We start from the raw sequence: 19,789 nt of genomic DNA on the forward strand, positions 1-19,789 counted from the left end.
TTTACAGTTAACACGTCTGGCACGGAGAGTCTCCATGTGTGCTACATGCATGAAAGGTCATCTCCAGACCGTGTCCTGATCTGATTATCTGGACATGATATATCTGGATGTAATAACATCACTAAAACAAAGCAAAGATGGAAAGTATTTAGAGTAGTGTTAGTTTGAGATGTTTGTCTATATGTGGACAATGGAGAACAATATATAATGACACCAATGACATATGAGAGGCATATTTAGTAACTCTAACTGCCTGCAAGGTCGATCTACGGTAATAACCGAGGGCAAAGCAGCTCATAGACTTTACTGGAGGTTTGCGTCATCACTGGGTCTCAGGGACTCCTTCTGTCCCTAGGATGCTGATATCGCTGCATCAGTCTCTGTTAATCAAGTTTCTCTTAGCCCATTCAATCCGGGAACGGGTCTCTGTCATTTTATATTTTCAAAGCGAACATTTGTAACTCAAATCTTTGCTTTTGGGGGTCCCTGGAACAAAATATTTTACAAATGATCGCTTTAAAAAATATATATTCAAAGATTTTCAAGATTTTTCAAAAATTGCAGATCTACAAGCTCATAGCGCTATGAGCTTGTATATCTGCTATTTTTTAATAGCCAAAGAAATCTAAAAATTACACAATATGCTTTCCCGGTCTAAATGGGTTAATATCTTTCTACCACAAACAAACAAATAATAAAATAAAAGGTGAACGTTTCATGCCCATGTGATGTGAGCCTCTGTCATCATAGCTCACATCTGAAAGTGTTTCCTCGTTAACAGAGCCGCGTCACCGCGTGACAGCTGGTGACATCTTACTGTATATGTGTTGTGTTTCCTCGCTGCAGAGCCATGTGACAGCTGGCGACCAGCTGGTCCACAGTGCCTTCTTGCAGAGCTTGGCCTCGCTGGCGGTGGGCTTGTCTCTGGACCAGCAGCTGTGCTGCTACCCGCTCCCCCCTCACCACAGCGGCCCCGAGACCACCCTCTGTCCGCGAGAATGGAGTTGGTTGGCCGCCTACGCCACCACCGTCCGCAGCGCCGAAGCGTTCGCCCGGGGGTCCACCTTCCCAGAGTCCTTCAGTGTGCCTGAGTTCCAAGAGGCGGGTGCCATGGAGATCATCAAGCCGCTAGTGAGTTATGAGAACTTCCTATGTGTGCATTTACTTTGTGTGTGTGTGTGTGTGTGTAAAGTGAGTAAATGTAAAGCAACTCGACAATCATCTTCTATAAAGAATATAAATCGTAATAAATCATGTTCTGTCCTATGTATATTAAAATTGGCTACTGTGAGGGCCGGCGGGCCAGCCAGCAGACGACGGCCACGTCACTCTGACTCAGACATAACCATAAACAAACCCGATACGCCCATATAGGCATTTCACTATGACTCAGACATATCCATAAACAAACCTGATGTGCCCATATATTGTTCACAGGCATATATGGGACCGATTGACTTCAAACTCAGCGCACGCATTGGCAAGGACTCGAGGGAGTGCGCCACAGTGCGGTGCCCGCCGCTGAGTCGTTCAGATATGCGGTAGTCTAGGACCACCGATCCGACTGATATGTCCATATATGGGCATGGATATCAAATTGTCTAGAACCATCGATCCAACCAATATGCCCATATGGACATGCCAATATGCAGGGTATGGGCATAAACTAATGAAATCAGGGATCTCCATACCTGTATATGGGCATGAAAGGGACGCCTGTTGACAGATAGATACAGAGATCTCCATATATGATCACAAAAGGGACACAAACAACTGTGTACAACGGGTACTCTGACAAAGCCCCTGACACTATGACTCAGATATATCAGTCGGATCGGTGGTGCGACGTAGGTGTTAGCGCCTCTAGTTCTATAAAGTTGAAGTTGTGGGTCTGTGTGTTTGTCTGTGTTCCCATATTATGCCCAAATATAGACATACTGCACTGACATGCTGACATCTTACAGTAGATGACAGACATCATAAACTAGCCTCAGTAGCCTGGGCAACCCTGGCTGGATACCAATAGAGGGACTCGCACAGTGTCGTCATAGACTGGCATCCAAGCACTCTGTGCCTGAAACCTGAACAAGCTGACAATGCGTTGCTTACTGCAGTGGTTCTCAACCTTTTTCATGTCAAGGACCCCCAAAATGTATTTGGCCGCGGACCCCCATCTAAAAATATTTTGTTCCATGGACCCCCAGAAGCAAAGATTTGAGTTACAAATGTTCGCTTAAAAAATATATATATTCTAAGATTTGCACAAATGTTCACATTTTTTTTTAAATAGAAGATCTACAAGCTCGCTATGAGCTTGTATATATTCTTTTTTTGAATAGCCAAAGTATAAACTATGGATAAAGTGGTTAAAATGATTGTGACGCTTTATTAACTAATTTAGCTGGGGACCCCCTGGTACCCTACCAAGGACTCCTGGGGGTCCCCGGACCACACTTTGAGAACCAATGGCTTACTGTATGTATATTGATCCTGTGTATACAGTATACTATACATAAATGCCACTTCATTTCTTCCGTCTAGGATAATAGCAAGTGGAGTTTCAGGATGGATGAACAGCTGATGTCATGGGCCACCACCAGACCTGAGGTAATACCCATCTGTGCTGACACGATGTGACACGATGTGACATGCCCTCATTTAGTTTAGTTGCACATTGCAATATGGGGATTATATTCACTCGTGTGTGTGCCAGGCTTGATAAACACTGCTCTATTTTATTCAAGGACACTATTGGAACATCTATTCCAAATAATGTTGCTTTTCTGTTACGTCTATTAAAATTACCTAACCCTCCTGAAAGAATTACTTTTCTCCACTGCAAAAAGCTGAATGTAAATTCAACTCTTTGAGGGTGAAAATGTACCCATAAGTGTCCTTTCACATTATTTCCATAGATGGAGAGCACAAACTTAAAGAATGCTAATGTAATCACTAATCAGCATAACGTAACATAAACCTTAGCGTTTTGTTGAAAATAGTCGATCTATAACCTCACAACACCTCGCAGGTTTGCAGCCTTTGGACGTAACTATTTAGAGTTTGTTAATGGTCATTGTTTTATATTTTTTCCCCAGGACTGGCAACAAGGGGGAAAGAGTGATGTGTATCTATGGGGGAACGGGCGTTATGGGCATATGACAGACACAGGGACCAACTTAATGGTGCCAACACTTGTCCCCTCTCTCTCCCAGACGAAACAGGTACAGTACACCAGTGATTCTTAACCTTTTTCATTTCAGCCAGTTTGAAACGTGCCCTTTTGGTAACATTTTGTGTACTCTCAGAGTTACAGAACTATAAGGACACATTTGGTTCCTAACTATCAATCATTTAGCTGTGCTTAGAGTGAGACTGGGAGGTTGTCTGTTCAATCCCCGGGCGAGTCATAACAAAGGCTATAAAAACAGTACCCGATGCCTCCCTGCTTTGCACTCGGCAGCGTCAAGGGATGGTTTGGGTGTAAGTTCCTGTGACATAACTACTATAGTGTCATGTCCAGGGGGTGTACTTGTACATACAGCTGCCTCATGCTAAGGAGAAACAGACAATAGGCTCCTGACATAATGGGCCACACAGCTACTCACTTTACTTTATACCTCCTGAGCCCCTCCAAGGATCCCTGGGAGACCCCTGATGGCACATTGAGAAGTAGTGCAGTACACTATCTGAAAAGTGCTATATATATTAAAAATAATAAGTGTATTATATCTACAGACCATCTTGGCAAAACCAAACAATATTTTTTACATTTATTTTTACTCTAGTGCAGGGGTCTTCAACGTTTTTCAGGCCAAGGACCCCTAAGCTGAGCAATGAAGCAGGGACCCCCCCACTACATATTATATAAAATTGTGTTGCAGACAAAACTTTTTCATAGATTTCATAGATGACTTCATAGACTTGTTTGACAGCACTGTCATTGTGTAGCGTTGTGTTGGATTCTTATTAATAGTGTATTTTTCAGACATTTAACCAATTAAACCGTCAATACTTAGTAAACTTGACCTTTCCCTCGATACCTGATCAGCTCTTTTTCCCCTCTACGCCAAACCTCTTTGCTGGAAATAGCCGATCTACAAGCTCACAATGCCTCGCAGCGCGAGAGAATAGGGATTCTTAGGGAAGTTCAGAATAGGAATTCTAGGGTGGTTTCAAAGTGGTTAATGTAGTTCCTTTCGCACAAATATTTGGCTGCCCCCCTGTAGTGACTCTGAGGACCCCCTGTTGAAGACCCCCTGCTCTAGTGGCGTCCTACTTTCCCGTGCCTATGTTTAGCCTCATCCAGATATTTAAATGTTTTTTTGAAGTGTTGTCTATGTTGCTATTTATTCATACGTGTTGTCAATGTGTTGTGTTGTTTTGTCTGTCAGGTGGTGTGTGGTCAGAACTGTACATTCTTGGTTCTGATCAACGGGACAGCGTTGGCTGTTGGAGAGGGTCAGTATGGCAGACTGGGCCTGGGGAACTCTGATGATCTGCACACGCCCACCGTCATCTCTGCCCTGCAAGGTTAACACATTACTCACTCCTTTTTCGACACGTTTCTGCTGCATCCAATGTTGTTGCGGCGCGGCAAGTGTGTGTGTGTGTGTGTGTGTGTGTGTGTGTGTGTGTGTGTGTGTGTGTGTGTGTGTGTGTGTGTGTGTGTGTGTGTGTGTGTGTGTGTGTGTGTGTGTGTGTGTGTGTGTGTGTGTGTGTGTGTGTGTGTGTGTGTGTGTGTGTGTGTGTGCGCGCGCACGTGTGTGTGCGTGTGTGTTTGTGTTTGTGTGTCCGTGTCCTCGGCTAATCCTGGCAAACCACTTAATATTATTCACACTTTGTGAATTCCTAATCTCATACCCAGCATTACACCACCTTCCCTCCATATTTGGGCAAAACTGACATCTTCTAATATGATGTCATCAACATGACGTTAAAAATCCACAGGGAAGCCATGCCATTATTAGAAACTGTCTTGTTTTTTTCAGATGTTGGAGATGGGAAATCATTATGCTTTGGATGTATCAGGGTCGTTACAGACAGGGAGCGGTTGACGGGGGCTCTCGCTCAGATCAGCGGGGATTGTGCCGTGATCATTGTTGTTTTGTCCTCCTGCGCCTAGCGGAGAAAAAAAGCAATCCAGCTCTTGCCGCCCGCGTGCACAAACGAGCATGAGTGTGAGAATTTCACGGGACGGCGCCCGCCTGCCCCTCAACTTCTCTGCGCGTCCCAAATAATCTCGCGCCTCTCATTGAAAATGAATTACATAGGCGCGTCGGCCGCTCCCCGTCTGAAACGACCCTTAGTATTTGTTTGGCATCTGTTTTCATCTTTTCATCTTTCATCTGTGCAGGTTACGTAGTGACGCAGCTGGTGACATCATGTGGCTCAGACGGTCACTCGATGGCCCTGACGGAGACGGGGGAGGTGTTCAGCTGGGGGGATGGAGACTTTGGGAAGCTGGGTCATGGCAACAGTGAGACGCAGAGGAGACCCAAACAGATAGAGAGCCTGCAAGGAGAAGAGGTGGTTCAGGTAAGACTGAAGATTATCCTCAATTATTTGGAACTCATGTCTACTTCAATGGGGTCATTCTTAACATTGCTGCTGCTCTTAATAAAAAGATGTGGGAATTGGTTATTTGGTAGATTCCACTACTAAAAAGTAAAACAATTAAATAAAAGGGTAGTGCATATAGTGTGCTTCTATCCACTAGGCTGAAAAAAACTACTTTTGTTTGTTTTTATTATGTTACGTTATTCTCACCTTGTTCAAAATTATGTGTAGTAACTCCAGCTGCAGTAAGGCTTCTAAGTACAGTAATGCTAAGGTTATTTACATTAACCCTGTTTTACTTTTTAATACTTATTATGGGCGGCAGTGGCTCAGGGTTAGAGTGGCCGGGTAGAGTGAACTGGAAACCGCAAGGTTCCCAGTTTGATCCCGGGCTGGGGCGCTCCCCCAGAGTTAGTGTCGAAGTGTCCTTGAGCAAGACACTGAACCCCTAATTGCTCCCGATGAGCAGGTTTGTGCCTTGCATGGTTTCCTCCGCCATCGGTGTATGAATGTGTGTGTGAATGGGTGAATGGCACAATCAATGTAAAGCGATTTGGATAAAAGCACTATATAAATGCACCATTTACCATTTATAATATTACTACTATGTATGTACTAACTATAAATTATTTTTTGAGGTGTTTTTTGTTTATTTAATAATTTATCTTGTTTCATGTGCCTTAGAATTTCTTTTTTAAATTACTCATTTATTTTATGCATTCATTTTACAAATAATGAAGGCAAATCGTTCTTCTGTTGATTTGCACATTATAAAGACCGCGACTTGACTTGTGGAAAACACTGTCATAAAAAAACAATTATGCACAACCAAACAGAGCTTCATAATGCTAGGGCTGTTACCATTACAACATTTACGTTGGCGATTAATTGTGTTTTTGTCGTTGAACATTGAGCACATTTTTTTTAACAAAAATTACGTTTCTGTTTGGCTTTTAGGCTTCGAAGTAACACAGGGCAGATAATGACAAATAACCTAAATATACAAAGCAATGAATGGCATATTTAATAACTTTATACTTAAAAAAAAAAACATGAATAGTGGAAATAGCGCCGCGATGTGTTGCGAGCTTGTACATCTGCTATTTCCACAACTTTTCGAAAATGTTTGAAACTTTGTGAAAATATTTCGACATGGGAAACGATTAGACGATTATGCAATAATTGTGGCAGGTCTACTAATGCTTGTGTCTTTGTCCCTCTGTTCCCAGGTGTCTTGTGGCTTCAGGCACTCTGCCGTGGTGACAGCAGATGGTAAGCTGTTTACCTTCGGCAGCGGCGACTCTGGCAGACTGGGTCAACGGTCAACGTCCAACAAGATGCTTCCCGAAAGGGTGGCTGCTCTGGAGGGATATCATGTGGGACAGGTCAGCATCACCACGTTTCTATTCTACTGTAACTTGTCAAGTTGTCATGTGGATTATTTTACTTATGCTAAGACAAAAGGATGGCCATGTTGCATTTAATTACATATCGCCGCTGTTGGGTGAAAACCTTGTACTTCGTATGTCCAATAATAAGCTGTGTTCCAATGGATCAAATGTTGTTACAAGCTCTTGTTAATACTTTTCATTGATTAACCTTTTATATAAAACCCACAGAAGGACCACTTTCTCTTTAATCTAAAAAAACTTTCAGAAATAGCCGATCTACTTTTAGCCGGCTATTTTGTGCAACAGTCTCGTATATGACAAAGTATAGGGAATTAATTTGATTTATGAGGGGAAAAAATTACATTAAAAAGTTTAAATATGGAGATACAAGGTTTTGGCCCAACATCAAAGTTATGTAAAACAAAAGGCTGGTCAGATTGCATAACTATTCTGTTCCTGCACCTACTGTAGGTGTCCTGTGGCCTGAACCACACGCTGGTGCTCTCGTCTGATGGCATGACGGTGTGGGCGTTTGGGGACGGGGACTACGGAAAACTGGGCACAGGTTCCTACACCGCCAAGTGCTACCCCCAGGTATGTTGGTGCTGCACAGCAGGTTCTCTCCAATCATAAACCCAGTCTTCCCGGTCTTAATGGGTTAAGGATTGTAGCTTTAAAGGACAAAAACAAAGATTTTTCTCTGTAGCTGTTGTTCTTCCCACTGAATTTGAAAAGTACTTACAATTTTCTTCTCTTTTTTTCAGAAAATCGAGCAACTGTGCAACAAGGGAATTTGGAAGGTCAGCTGTGGAACTCAGTTCTCTGTGGTTCTGGCCAACGATGGGCATGTTTACACCTTCGGACAAGGTACTTTATCATGGAAAAATCCAGACACATAGGTTGCATAATTGTCGATAATTGTCATGAAAAGAAGCAAAACAATGTTTCTCTAATTTAAATGCTGTTCGGCTGCCTTTCTTGGCCAGGTGTCACATCCTGTGTCTCACACGACCTTTGACATGATCTAAATGTCTCAATAGAAGAGCAGGAAGACAAAATACAACCACCTCAATTGTATAAATTATATTGTATTACATACTCTACCATACAGATTGGACAAAATTAAATTGTATTCATTAAAGAAAAGTTACATAGTGCCGCTTTAAATAAAGGTTAAATACAGTCACACTGTGTAACCTTTTCAATTCAAGGTAGGGTAAGTGATATTTTTTGGTTAAAACAAAAAGTGTTATGTTAAATGGTCTATATTGTGATAGTAATCATTGCTATAGAGTGTTTGTTCAGTAACGGGAGTCTCCCTGTCTCTCCAGCTTTTTATTAACACATTGAGTGCCAGGTACTATGCATCCAAATCATCCTCAGAGTGGCATCGTTTTTTACAGTGTTTTGACGATCTTTGGACATTTTTCTTTTTTTTGGAAAAGATGTAGATCTACGTTTATGGCACTCAACGGTTGGATTTGAGACGACTTAGATCTACGTCCTTTGCACTCAATGTGTTAACATACTCTACCATACAGATTAGACAAAATGAAAATGTATTCATTAAAGAAAAGTTACATAGTGCCGTTTTAAATAAAGGTTAATACAGTCACACTGTGTAACCTTTTCAATTAAATAAAACCATTCCACAAACGAGTGCAGAGTGTCTGCCCCTGACACTCACGGCAAAATGACGCAGGCATTGTGAATCGCCAAAAAGACTACTCAAATGGATGTTACACGGTAGGACTTTAATTACTCTGCTATAATTTGTTGTCCCTTCTCTTCTATCCATTAGAGCGCCTGATCGGCCTGCCAGATTCCATGCTGAAGAACAAGATCCATCCTCAGGTGGTGCCAGCGCTGGAGGGTCTGTACATTGTGGACATTGCTGTGGGCTCTGAACACGTCCTGGTGCTGACCTCCACAGGAGACGTCTATGCCTGGGGCTGCAACAATGAGGGGCAGGTGAGGAAACATCTCGAACCTTTCAACTGTATAGTCACTCAAAGCTTGGTATTGGTTGCACACAAAGAGATCATCTAAGCTTTCAACCACTTTCTATCCCTTTGAGCCCTATATACTTTGTCGTATGATGAAATCGGAGAAACAGCCGATCTACAAGCTTTTTTTTTTAACAAAACTTTTGCCTATAATGACATGCCCAAAAAAGGAGATGCCAGGTAGAAAGTGGATAGCTCAGACACTGATCATTGTCAACGGCAAGGTCTGGGAGACAGAGTTTTTTTTACTTTTTCTTTTTGAATAAAGAACGGCTGTGACCTCAGGACTTTGAATATTTTTTGGGACATCATGACCAGAGCGAGACAGCTCTGGCCTTGTGGCCACTACGAAATCCCTCTGCCCTTCTGTGAAATAAACTGAAGAAGATATCTTAACGATTCATTAATGATTAGAATTAGTAATGAGAATGTTGCTTCATCTTGACACATACAGTAAGAGAAATTAGGGACCTGTGTATGCTATTAGGAACAGTATGTTACAGTATGTCAAACATAAAAGAATATAGATATTTCTCTCCCAAAGTTGTATCAAACAACCAGCTCTCCTAATTGTTGCTATACGCTGCTGTTGTGTCGGTGTGTTCCAGCTCGGGTTAGAACACTCCAACCCAATAAAGGAGCCCACCTTGGTGACGACCCTCCAGGGGAAAAGCATCACACAGATATCTGCTGGACGGTGCCACAGCTCAGCATGGACCACTCCCTCTACCTCCACTAAAGCCTCAGGTACACACGCACAACACGTTCCTCTCTCTCTAATATCCTGTACGTACACTGTTGATTAAGCATTTTTCATAAATTAATAACTATTAAAGGTAGGGTAAGTGATATTTTTGGGTTAAAACAAAAAGTATTTTGTTAAAAGGTTAAAATACTATATTCTGATAGTAATCATTACTATAGAGTGTTTTTTCAGTAACAGATGTGTCCCTGTCTCTCCAGCTCTTTAATAGACAGAAAATACATTTTTCGGAAGGTGTCAAAATCTCAGCCAATCAGGAGAAAGTACCCATTTTTAAGCTTAATTTGTATAGTGTTCCAGTTCCAATTGTGTCTGCTCATTTCTTAGTGTCATCACTTCCAATTTCACTTGTTTAATTTGTATCCTGATTGAGTTCTCTGTCCTGGTTGGATAAAATTGGAAATTAAACTGAAACGAAAATGCATTTTCTGTTTAATAAAGAGGTGGAGAGACAAGGAGTCTCCTAATACTGAACAAACACTCTATAGCAATGAGTACTATCAGAATATAGAGCTATTTAACACTTATTTTAACCAAAGCAAATCACTTACCCTACCTTTAACTAACTATTTTGTATCACAGGGACACATCAAATTTCTCTTTTGGGTCTCGGGCTAAAATGTTTGGGAGCCACTGCTGTCCAGACTACACTTTCAGTAGTATCTAACATCTTCTTTCTTCTCCAGGTGGCTCCATCAGTTTCCAGCTGGGTCTACCACAGGCAGTCCCTCCCCAATACAACACTCTGAAAGACTGCGACCCCGATGCCCTCAACATGCGTCTCAGAGTGCTCTACCACTTTTCTGACCTCATGTACAAGTCCTGGAGGCTGCTCAACCTAGACCCCAAGAGTCAGGTAAGAAGGACCAGCTCCAATATGAAAACCCTTTTGTCTTCAAGCTACAATCCGCAAATGTTATGTCTTCCAACGGAGAGAGGTCATTGGAACAATGTATGCACTACAGTTAAGATGGCGGTGCATTGAGTGTTCAATCCGAGGCGGCGTTTGCTTCAAATAATTTAATTGTCACCAGGGTCTAAATATAACAGAAGAGTAGGGCGACCTCTGCGCCAACCACTGCAGATGTACGTTATATTGTATTAACATACTGTACTCTACCGTAGAGTTCGGTTAAAGCTTGTAGATCTGCTATTTTTGAATAGCCTAAAGTGTAAAATAATGCTTTATAGCTCAAATCTAAAAATGACACAGTTCCAGGTATTAATGGGTTAAAAGAAGTCCTGGATTGTAGCTTTAAAATCCATGTCGTCCTCCCTGTGATCCCTCATTTTCAATCTTTTTTTCTCCTCTGTCCTTGGTGTCCTCCCTCCCTGCAGGGGTCAGCATCACGCTACAACTCAGGCCCAGCAGCTATCATCCAGGGCCCGCTGAGAGGGCTCTTGTCCCCCAAGGTCAACACTCTGCCTCTGGTGCGCTCCATCGGCAGGACCATGACCCAGGGCAAGACCTACGGCCCCCAGATCACAGTCAAGAGGATCTCCAGCAGGTAATGACGGCTCTGTTGGTACTCAGTTTGGCAGGATGTTTAACTTGTTTTGCCTCACTTTTACTTGGAGACCATTATTATTTTTGTTAATATCGTCTCCCTCTATTTTCTTTTTCTTTAACCAGTTTCAACCTGGTGCTCATATTTTGGGCATGTCATTATCAGGCAAAACTGTAAAAAAAAAAAAACAGGGATAGTGGTTAATATTCTTTATATTATATACTTTAATCTCGCCCTTATCCTTGCTATGTTATTCCCTATTTTCAGTTGTTGTTGTTTTTGTCTTATATCAATACCTGCTTTTAATGTAAGGTGATTGGTATTTTTATTGTACAAAATGTGCTGTATAATATTTGATTTGAACTTCGGTAGTAAGAAAGGGACTGTGAGATGTTTGAGTGTTGACAGTGTATGCATAATCAGAAAAAATATGTTTTGTTTTGTCATGCCGGTTTTGACGGATCAGATTAAAACAGATCGGTGTCTACTTGACACAATATGGTCATGTTCTACGTTGTGTTCCCTTTAATGTTCTACAGAGGGCGCTCCAGCAAACCCATCTTTGTGCAGATCGCCAAGCAGGTGGTCAATCTGAACCCTCAGGAGCTGCGGCTTCCGTCGCGAGCTTGGAAGGTGAAGCTCATTGGAGAGGGAGCTGATGATGCTGGAGGCGTCTTTGATGACACCATCACAGAGATGTGTCAGGTGAGAGAGAAGGTCCACCACAGTAGCAGTATGAGCAGTGCAAATTCATATGTATTTGTGGCCCATTTTGACCAATGCTGGGTTATTCAACATTTTTGCCATCCCACCTGAAAAGATTTTGTTCCAGAGACCCCCATACGAAAAGATATGTTACGATATTTTGTCAACATTTTCCTACGAGGTGTTTCTACAATGCAACTTGTAGATTGGTTATTTTCGAATAGACAAAGTATTTTATTTGTTTGGAAATGTTTTTTCTTTTTTTTGTAATTGGCCCCCTCACGTATTAGTGACTGACAATATCAGTGACCAGATCTAAGGACGTGTGTTGACAATGAATTTAACATGTTTAAAATGGAGTTTAAGGTTACAATGGGTTTGTACAGGAAGGGGGCGTGTCTGTTAAAATGAATATCAAATATCTAAATTCTGAAACAATTAACTTAACTCTGGGGTGCACACAAAAGCCAGAGTTGAACGTGAAATATCCCTTTAAGTGTTTAAAATGTTCCTCATTTTGCTGGGGACCTCCTGGAATCCCCTCAAAGGCCCCTGGGGGTCCCCAAACCCCACTTTGAGAAACAGTGGCTTAAATCGATATCAAATGTCTCCAAATCATTAATGTAGAGCTTTACTACTATAGCTGGTCTTCAGACTGAATCATGTTTGACACAGATCACGCAACCCTGGTGCAGTGGTATTGGAACATGGTATGATGTCTGTTTTTTCCCCCTTTTTTCCCAGGAGATCCAATCTGGTGTGGTGGACCTTCTCATCCACTCTCCAAACACCTTCACTGATGTGGGCAGCAACACAGACAGGTACACAGGTCTTTACTAAATACACCGAAAGCAGAAAAAGAGGAAGAGGGGGGTTGGGGTGACAGCATTCTGATTAGTAAAGAATCAAATGTTGCTAGAAGGTGCTCTTTGGTTCAAATGGGGAGAAGAAAATTCCAGAGCAGGCAGCTGAAAGCTTTAATAATACGGTCTAGTTCATCCTTGAACAAAAACACATGCCTACAGTACATGTTTCGGCCTCAAATGGCCTTCTTAAACGTCTTCTTCAAGGCCTTCTTCAAGGCCTTCTTCTGGGACTCAGGGCATTTGAGGCCAAAACATGTAGGCTAGTTCACGGATGAACTAGCCAGTTTTATTAAAGCTTTTGACATTGAGAAGAGTGCCTTGGAATCATTTTCTTTCAGTACTGTTTATAAAACACTGATCATACCGGCCTGTGCTGTGCATTCACCCCAAGCACAACAACAGGAACCAAAACGTAGCCTGATGACCCTAAATACAGCCGTATGATGATATAAATAAGACTCACCTCTAATGTGTTTTCTATTTTTGGCCCGCATGCTTTGCCAGGTTCCTGCTGAACCCAGCTGCTGTTTCGGAGGACCACATGGTCCAGTTCCGCTTCCTGGGTATTCTGATGGCCGTGGCCATCCGCACCAAGAAGCCCCTGGACCTCCACCTGGCCCCTTGGGTGTGGAAGCAGCTCTGCTCCATCCCCCTGTCTGGAACTGACCTGGAGGAGGTGGACCTGCTCACCTTCCGCTCCCTGCAAGGGATCCTTCACCTGGACAACAACAGTGAAATCACTGAGGACAATTTCCCTGTGGTGAGATGTTGTCTTATCGCTTTAAGCCATTAAGACCGGGAAAGCATCTGTGTCATTTTAGATTTTAGCTGTATATACAGTATATAGCACGTTGGTTGGCTATTCAAAAAATTCAGATATATAAGCTCATAGCCCGGCACGAAGTGACGTGCTATGAGCTTGTAGATCTGCTATTTTTGAAAAATCTTCCCTGGAACAACATATTTTGAGATGGGGGTCCACGGCCAAATACATATCATTGTGGGAGGTCCTTGACATGAAAAAGTTTGAGAACCACTGACATAGCAGCATACGTTTTTCTGAAAACTGTTTAGATTTAGAAGATCATTTGTGGAATCGGCATCAGGTCTTAGTGTATACAAGTTTAGATATTATCAACTTTCGCACCACTTATCACAGTGCTTTGTTAACCAAGAGCGGCAAGTACTGTACAGCGGTAACAAAAACAAAAAATAAGCTCTGTGGACCAAACCCTGTGGTTTCTGAATCGATGCGTCTTGGTGTGATCACCCCCCCTTTTGTTGTACACCTACATGCGATACTGAACAGCCTTCTTTACATTTGTTGATCCCATGTTTTCTTCTCTGCTCTCCCTCTGCTGGTTCTTAGATGATCCCATTGGACTCGTTCATGGCCCACAGTGCTGATGGAAAGCTGGTTCCCGTGGTTCCTGGAGGTCACAACGTCTCCCTGACCTTTGCCAACAGGACTGAATATGTGGAAAGGGCTCTGGAGTTTAGGCTGCACGAAATGGACTCTCAGGTCGGTGGATTTACTGAGAGCAAACTAATAGTAATAATAATAATATGGCTGAACAATTTGGTCAAAATATCTAAGTGTGTTTTGCAATATTACGATTGCAAGTCAATTTGCAGTCGAGCTTCAATTCTATATACTTTTTACCCTACTTAATCCCGATCCCGACGACCTTTGCTGCGTGTCACTCCCCGTTTCTCTCTCTCTCTCTGTTTCCTGTCCATCTTCACTGTTTGTCAAGGCAAAACAGACCAAAAATATCTTAAAACAAAAAAAAAGATACAAAGTGACATATCTGTCGCTGTTGAAGTGTTGATCAACATGCTCGTTGATGTCAGCATGCATCCGGCGAGCAAGAAAAATATAATGGAAAATATATAGGCTGGTGTTAAAAAGCACACAAAACTGTCTGACTGAAATAATTAGTCTACCCCAATTACAAGCAGGAATTGTGTGGAGCGCAAATGTGAGTAAAAATAGTTAAACAACACTTGGTTGTTTTGTACCTTGCCTTGTAGATGCAGGTGAAGCCAGCTCAACTTGGATTGCAGCCTTGTAGATTTTGTAGCAGCTACAAACGTCGGGTGTCTCTTATCTTCACGTCACTGGTTTCCTTTGAAAATGAATGGTAGACTGTAGCTTCGCATCTGCCAGTGTGAACGCTAGCATCACTATCAATCATTTACTGTAGCTTGGGACCCCTTGAATTCCCCCTAACCCCACTGAGAACCTGATGTTTCGCTGAACTGTTCTGTGGTGTATATCCTGCAGGTGGCGGCAGTCAGAGAGGGCATGTCCAGCATCATCCCGCTGCCCCTCCTCTCCCTCCTGACGGCGCGGCAGCTGGAGCAGCTGGTCTGCGGTCTGCCCGAGGTGTCGGTGGAGATGCTGAAGAAGCTGGTGCGCTACCGTGACATCACCGAGAGCCACCAGCTCATTGGCTGGCTGTGGGAGAGCCTGGAGGAGTTCACCAATGAGGAGCGGGTGCTCTTCCTCCGCTTCGTGTCGGGCCGGTCCAGGCTGCCCACCAACCCGGCTGACATCACACAGAAGCTCCAGATCATCAAGGTCGACAGGGTAAGGATTCTCTCTAAATCCCCAAACGCTGGGATCGGGGACACATTTTTGGGTCACACACAACCATTTTTATGGGTCAGGAGTAAATATGTGAAGGAAAAAGGGAATGTCTTGCACACGATAACTGCTCTCCCGTCTTTTTTTCTAAATTATTTTAACCAAACAAAACAACGCGACCATTCCCCTTTTCTTCACTTGATAATTCTTTGGGTCCAGCACCGTGTTTAACCAATTAAGACCTGAGGCTGATTAAAAAGAAAATCTTCAAAATTCTAACTGCTTTCTAAAAAAACTTGTTGGTACAATGGTGTGTTCAAAACCTTTTCATGTGGAGGACCCCCAAAATGATATGAATTTGGCCGCGGACCCCCATCTCAAAATATTCTGTTCCAGGGACCCCGAGAAGCAAAGATTTGAGTTAAAAATGTTCGCTTTGAAAAAATATATTCAAACTTTCAAAGATTTGCAAAAAAATCTGGATTTTTCAAAAATAGCAGATCTACAAGCTCATAGCGCGGCACTATGAGCTTGTAGATCTGCTATTCTTGGAAAACCAAAGAAATCTTAAAATGACACAGATGCGTTCCTGGTCTGAATGGGTTAAAGAAACTGTGGGGATGTACAGTACATATCATACCCATTTTTTCACAAATATTTTTTTTTTCACTGTACTCGCGCCGTATTCGCCACGCGTTGTGAGTTCGCAGATTGCCTACAGTATTTTCAGCATGCGACACCACAGGCACTACGAGTATGAATCAGGCTTCAAGCCATCAGCAACGTTCTCCCTCTCTTCTTTCCCTTTCCTCCTCCGCTCTTCTCGCCAGCCGATCAACGGTCTCCCCACGGCTCAGACCTGCTTCTTCCTGCTACGTCTGCCTCCATACACCAGCCAGGCGGTCCTCACCGAGCGCCTGCGCTACTCCATCCACAACTGTCCCTCCATCGACATGGACAATTACATGTTGTCACACAACACGGACGCAGCGGACAGCTCCGACACAGAGTACTGACAACAGCCAATCATGGTACGCTGGACTATGAATGTATGTATGAATGTATGTGTGTGTGTGTGTACTGTATGTATGTACTGTATGTATGTCTTATGATGCCATGCACATTATTATGCACTGAACAGATTTATTATTTGCCAAACCTGTACCGTTAGTGTACTATTTTGGGTTATGTAATATCATTTTCATGGGTGTTCTGTTGTTTTATTGTCCGCTGTAAATGTGTTTGTGATGCAGTGCTTGCTTCCTAACATTATAGGAATTAATTATAGAAAGAGAGATTTTTTTTGTAAATTTATTGTCCGGATGGCGACAATATAGTATCACTTTGAAAATATTTAAGATGGAAAAAAAAGATTTATTAAACTGTCTTGGAAAGTCATTGTAAAATAAAACTTGATTATATAAGCGGTGTGGTGTGGATTTTGTCTACAAATCTCTATCATGATGAGAAGTTTCCAGTGGAGTCGTTGAAGACATTATTAGATTCACTAACAGTTACAATCACACAAGTAACTTCCTGACTAGAAAATCATGCATGTTGCATAGTGGTATTTCATGCAGGAACAGGAAGACAACCTAAAACTGTCTTTTAAGCCTGAAATGTAATGACATTAACCCATTCAATCCGTGGACACATCTGTCATTTTACTTTTTTTTATTTTTTTTTATTTTTTTTGCTATTTTTGAAAAGGTTTTAATAAGCTACACCACCTATAATAGCATGCCCAAAATAGGGATGCCAGTTGGAAGTGATTAAAATATAATAATATTAAATAATAATAATAATGAATTACATTTTATGGCGCTTTTCTAAGTACTCAAACTTACTCAAAGCGCTTTGCAATGGTTCATTCATTCATACATTGGGAACAGTTAACACCAGCGTCCTCAATATTTTTTTTAATGTACTAATGTAGTAAATAAAATCAATAATTCATATTTGTTTGTTTAGTTACATACTACTGTATAGCTAAGGTTCATCTGGACACTCGCAGTGGTGTAAAGTAACTAAGTACATTTACTCAAGTACAATTTGAGGCATTTTTTTACTTTAATGGAGTATTTCCAATTTTCAATACTTTTACTTCTACTCCATTACATCTCAGAGGCAAATGTTGTACTTTTACTCCACTACAATTATTTGAAACTTTAGTTACTTTGCAGATATAAATTATTATATTATACAACATGAATTAACCACTTTAGCCCCAGTAAAAAGGCTATTTAAAAATAGCCGATCTACAAGCTCACAATGTGTCGCATCGCGACGCGTTGTGAGCTTGTAGATTTGCTATTTTCAAACATTTTGTACTTTTACATTTGGTACTTTAAGTATATTTTGATACCAATACATTTGTACTTTTACTCATGTAACATTTTGAACACAGGCCTTTTATTTGTAACAGTATTTTTATGTTGTGGTATTGCTACTTTTACTTAGGCAAAATATCTGAGTACTTCTTCCACCACTGGTGCCTCGGCACACTGTTTTGGAACCACTGGTATAGACTACAACTCGAACAATGATATATTAATACAGTTAACAAAATAAGGTTTATCAATAACAAACTGTCACCGCTGTCTCCCAACAAGCCCACATGCAATGCTAATTCAGACCTAATCTAATGTATACTATCTATATCGGGCACTACATTTTCCTGGCCATGAGCTTTGAGATCAAGTCGTAGTCTGCTGGAGCAGCTATACAATTGTTTTAACTTGTGTGTGTGTGTGTGTGTGTACTATTAAACTTGTAGATCGGCTATTTTGGGCAAATGATCCCCCCAGAATAGTGATGCTAGGGTCCAAGTAGCTACTCATAATCAGCTACATATTGGGTGTGTAGTGTTGTTGTTTTGGTTTTGGTTTTGTTTTCATTTCAGAAACCCATTGGCCCATAGCTATAATTACATGTTTTGTGCACACCAACTATTTGCATTTTCTAAGCCATTTTCTTTAATCCATCCTAATTCAATTCTCCTGAGTGTAATGTTGTCCTGAGTCAGCACAGCTGAATATAGGTATGTCTGCCATTTGTCTGAGGAAGTGAGAAGTGCTTCGGCTTGTGACCTTATTATCCATCTGTTTCCCTCTCTGTGCTGCTTGGGATTCAGCCTGCAGTCAGCAGCCTTGCAGCTGAGAGGGAGGGGGGAAGCTTCTTCGTGAGGGCTCTCGCCGAATATAAATAGTACCATCCATCTATCAACATAATTAGTACACAAATTTAGAAAGGCCAAAGGAGGGGGAAAAAATGTGCCAGGATTTTCTGTTGCAAGTATGATTACTGCTGAACTGGAATGCTTGTGGTCTACTTGTCATCCTGCGTGTTGTTTGTGCACACAGGTGTAGGCTACTGTATCAACTGTAGGCAACTCTAACACACACGCACTAACAAAACATCTTTTTCATGAATGCTCTACCTCAAAAAGTGATGAGACAAGCAACTAGTATTGAAGATGTGTAACAACCTAGGCTAGGGGGTGCCGTTTGTCTACTTTAGCATGTCCAAAATGACAGCACACATCCCCACATTTGGCTGTTAATGCATCGTTTAAAAAGACTAGATCAAATAGTATATGGCTGGACTGTGTATAAAACAATGGACGGCTTTTAATTTGAAACAACGGATGCAGTAAGTGGTGGCGTGGCCCGTCCGGCGGTAACGGGAAAAGGTGGGCACTTGGGAAAATTGGGCACCTAGGAAGAGTGGGCCACTAGGGAAATGTCGGCACTTTGGGGGGATGTAAGCGGAGAGATTGCTATAAAAATGCGGCTACATTTCAATATTTGGTCACCAGGCACACTTATGTTTTATTTTGGACCTGCTAAAATATACAAACAGCACCTCACCTTCAGCAGTTTAATTTGGCAAATCCGGATGGACAAATATACTGTGTGTGCAATAGACTCTATGCACAGCAGCCATATTGGGAATGAATTGGGCCCCTTCCTTACTTCCTTCACAGGTGTTACCAATGACACTAATTAAGGCTCTGTTCCATTTAGTGTGGCATAGTGGTTGTCTTTTTTTCAAGGACCCCCATAACTCTGAGAGTGTACAAATGGAACCAAATGGACCCGTAAAGGGTACACACCCACCATAAGGGGTGTTTCTAGTGAGCCAACATGCACGATATCAGCACCCTGACCAGAATGGAACAGAGCCTTCATTAGTATCATTGGTAACACCTGTGAAGGAAGTAAGAAGAGGCACATTTTTTTTCCAATATGGCTGCTGTGCTTGGAGCCTATTGTTAACCAGATGTCCTTTCTACATTGCAGTGTTTTCTTCCGGTGTTTGAAATAACAGCAGAGAAGGAAAGAGATGGGTGTGCGTGTGCGTGGAGATTGATTTGGTGAAGGTAGTAGTCGTCACAGCTTGCGC

The 19,789-nt window shown here is 42.0% G+C and overlaps 1 protein-coding gene across 3 annotated transcripts in view; it reads left to right on the top strand.

Moving 5' to 3' along the window:
• Positions 1 to 16,809, top strand: part of LOC311037148 (putative E3 ubiquitin-protein ligase HERC1) — a 79,127-nt gene extending 62,318 nt beyond the window's left edge. For all 3 annotated transcript variants that reach the window (XM_084046248.1, XM_084046250.1, XM_084046249.1), the window contains exons 64-81: positions 847 to 1,131; positions 2,542 to 2,607; positions 3,096 to 3,221; positions 4,392 to 4,530; positions 5,354 to 5,535; positions 6,786 to 6,941; positions 7,419 to 7,541; positions 7,712 to 7,814; positions 8,749 to 8,918; positions 9,562 to 9,700; positions 10,403 to 10,572; positions 11,055 to 11,224; positions 11,764 to 11,929; positions 12,674 to 12,750; positions 13,300 to 13,555; positions 14,165 to 14,317; positions 15,083 to 15,388; positions 16,216 to 16,809. In XM_084046248.1, coding sequence (XP_083902374.1) covers positions 847 to 1,131; positions 2,542 to 2,607; positions 3,096 to 3,221; positions 4,392 to 4,530; positions 5,354 to 5,535; positions 6,786 to 6,941; positions 7,419 to 7,541; positions 7,712 to 7,814; positions 8,749 to 8,918; positions 9,562 to 9,700; positions 10,403 to 10,572; positions 11,055 to 11,224; positions 11,764 to 11,929; positions 12,674 to 12,750; positions 13,300 to 13,555; positions 14,165 to 14,317; positions 15,083 to 15,388; positions 16,216 to 16,401 — 2,973 coding nt within the window. In that variant the 3' untranslated portion in view covers positions 16,402 to 16,809. The remainder of the gene's footprint in view (positions 1 to 846; positions 1,132 to 2,541; positions 2,608 to 3,095; positions 3,222 to 4,391; positions 4,531 to 5,353; positions 5,536 to 6,785; positions 6,942 to 7,418; positions 7,542 to 7,711; positions 7,815 to 8,748; positions 8,919 to 9,561; positions 9,701 to 10,402; positions 10,573 to 11,054; positions 11,225 to 11,763; positions 11,930 to 12,673; positions 12,751 to 13,299; positions 13,556 to 14,164; positions 14,318 to 15,082; positions 15,389 to 16,215) is intronic.
• Positions 16,810 to 19,789: the final 2,980 nt, after the last annotated feature.

This window comes from Gymnoscopelus microlampas (assembly GCF_963454915.1).
Source record: "Gymnoscopelus microlampas genome assembly, chromosome: 21".
Taxonomy (NCBI): Eukaryota; Metazoa; Chordata; class Actinopteri; order Myctophiformes; family Myctophidae; genus Gymnoscopelus; species Gymnoscopelus microlampas.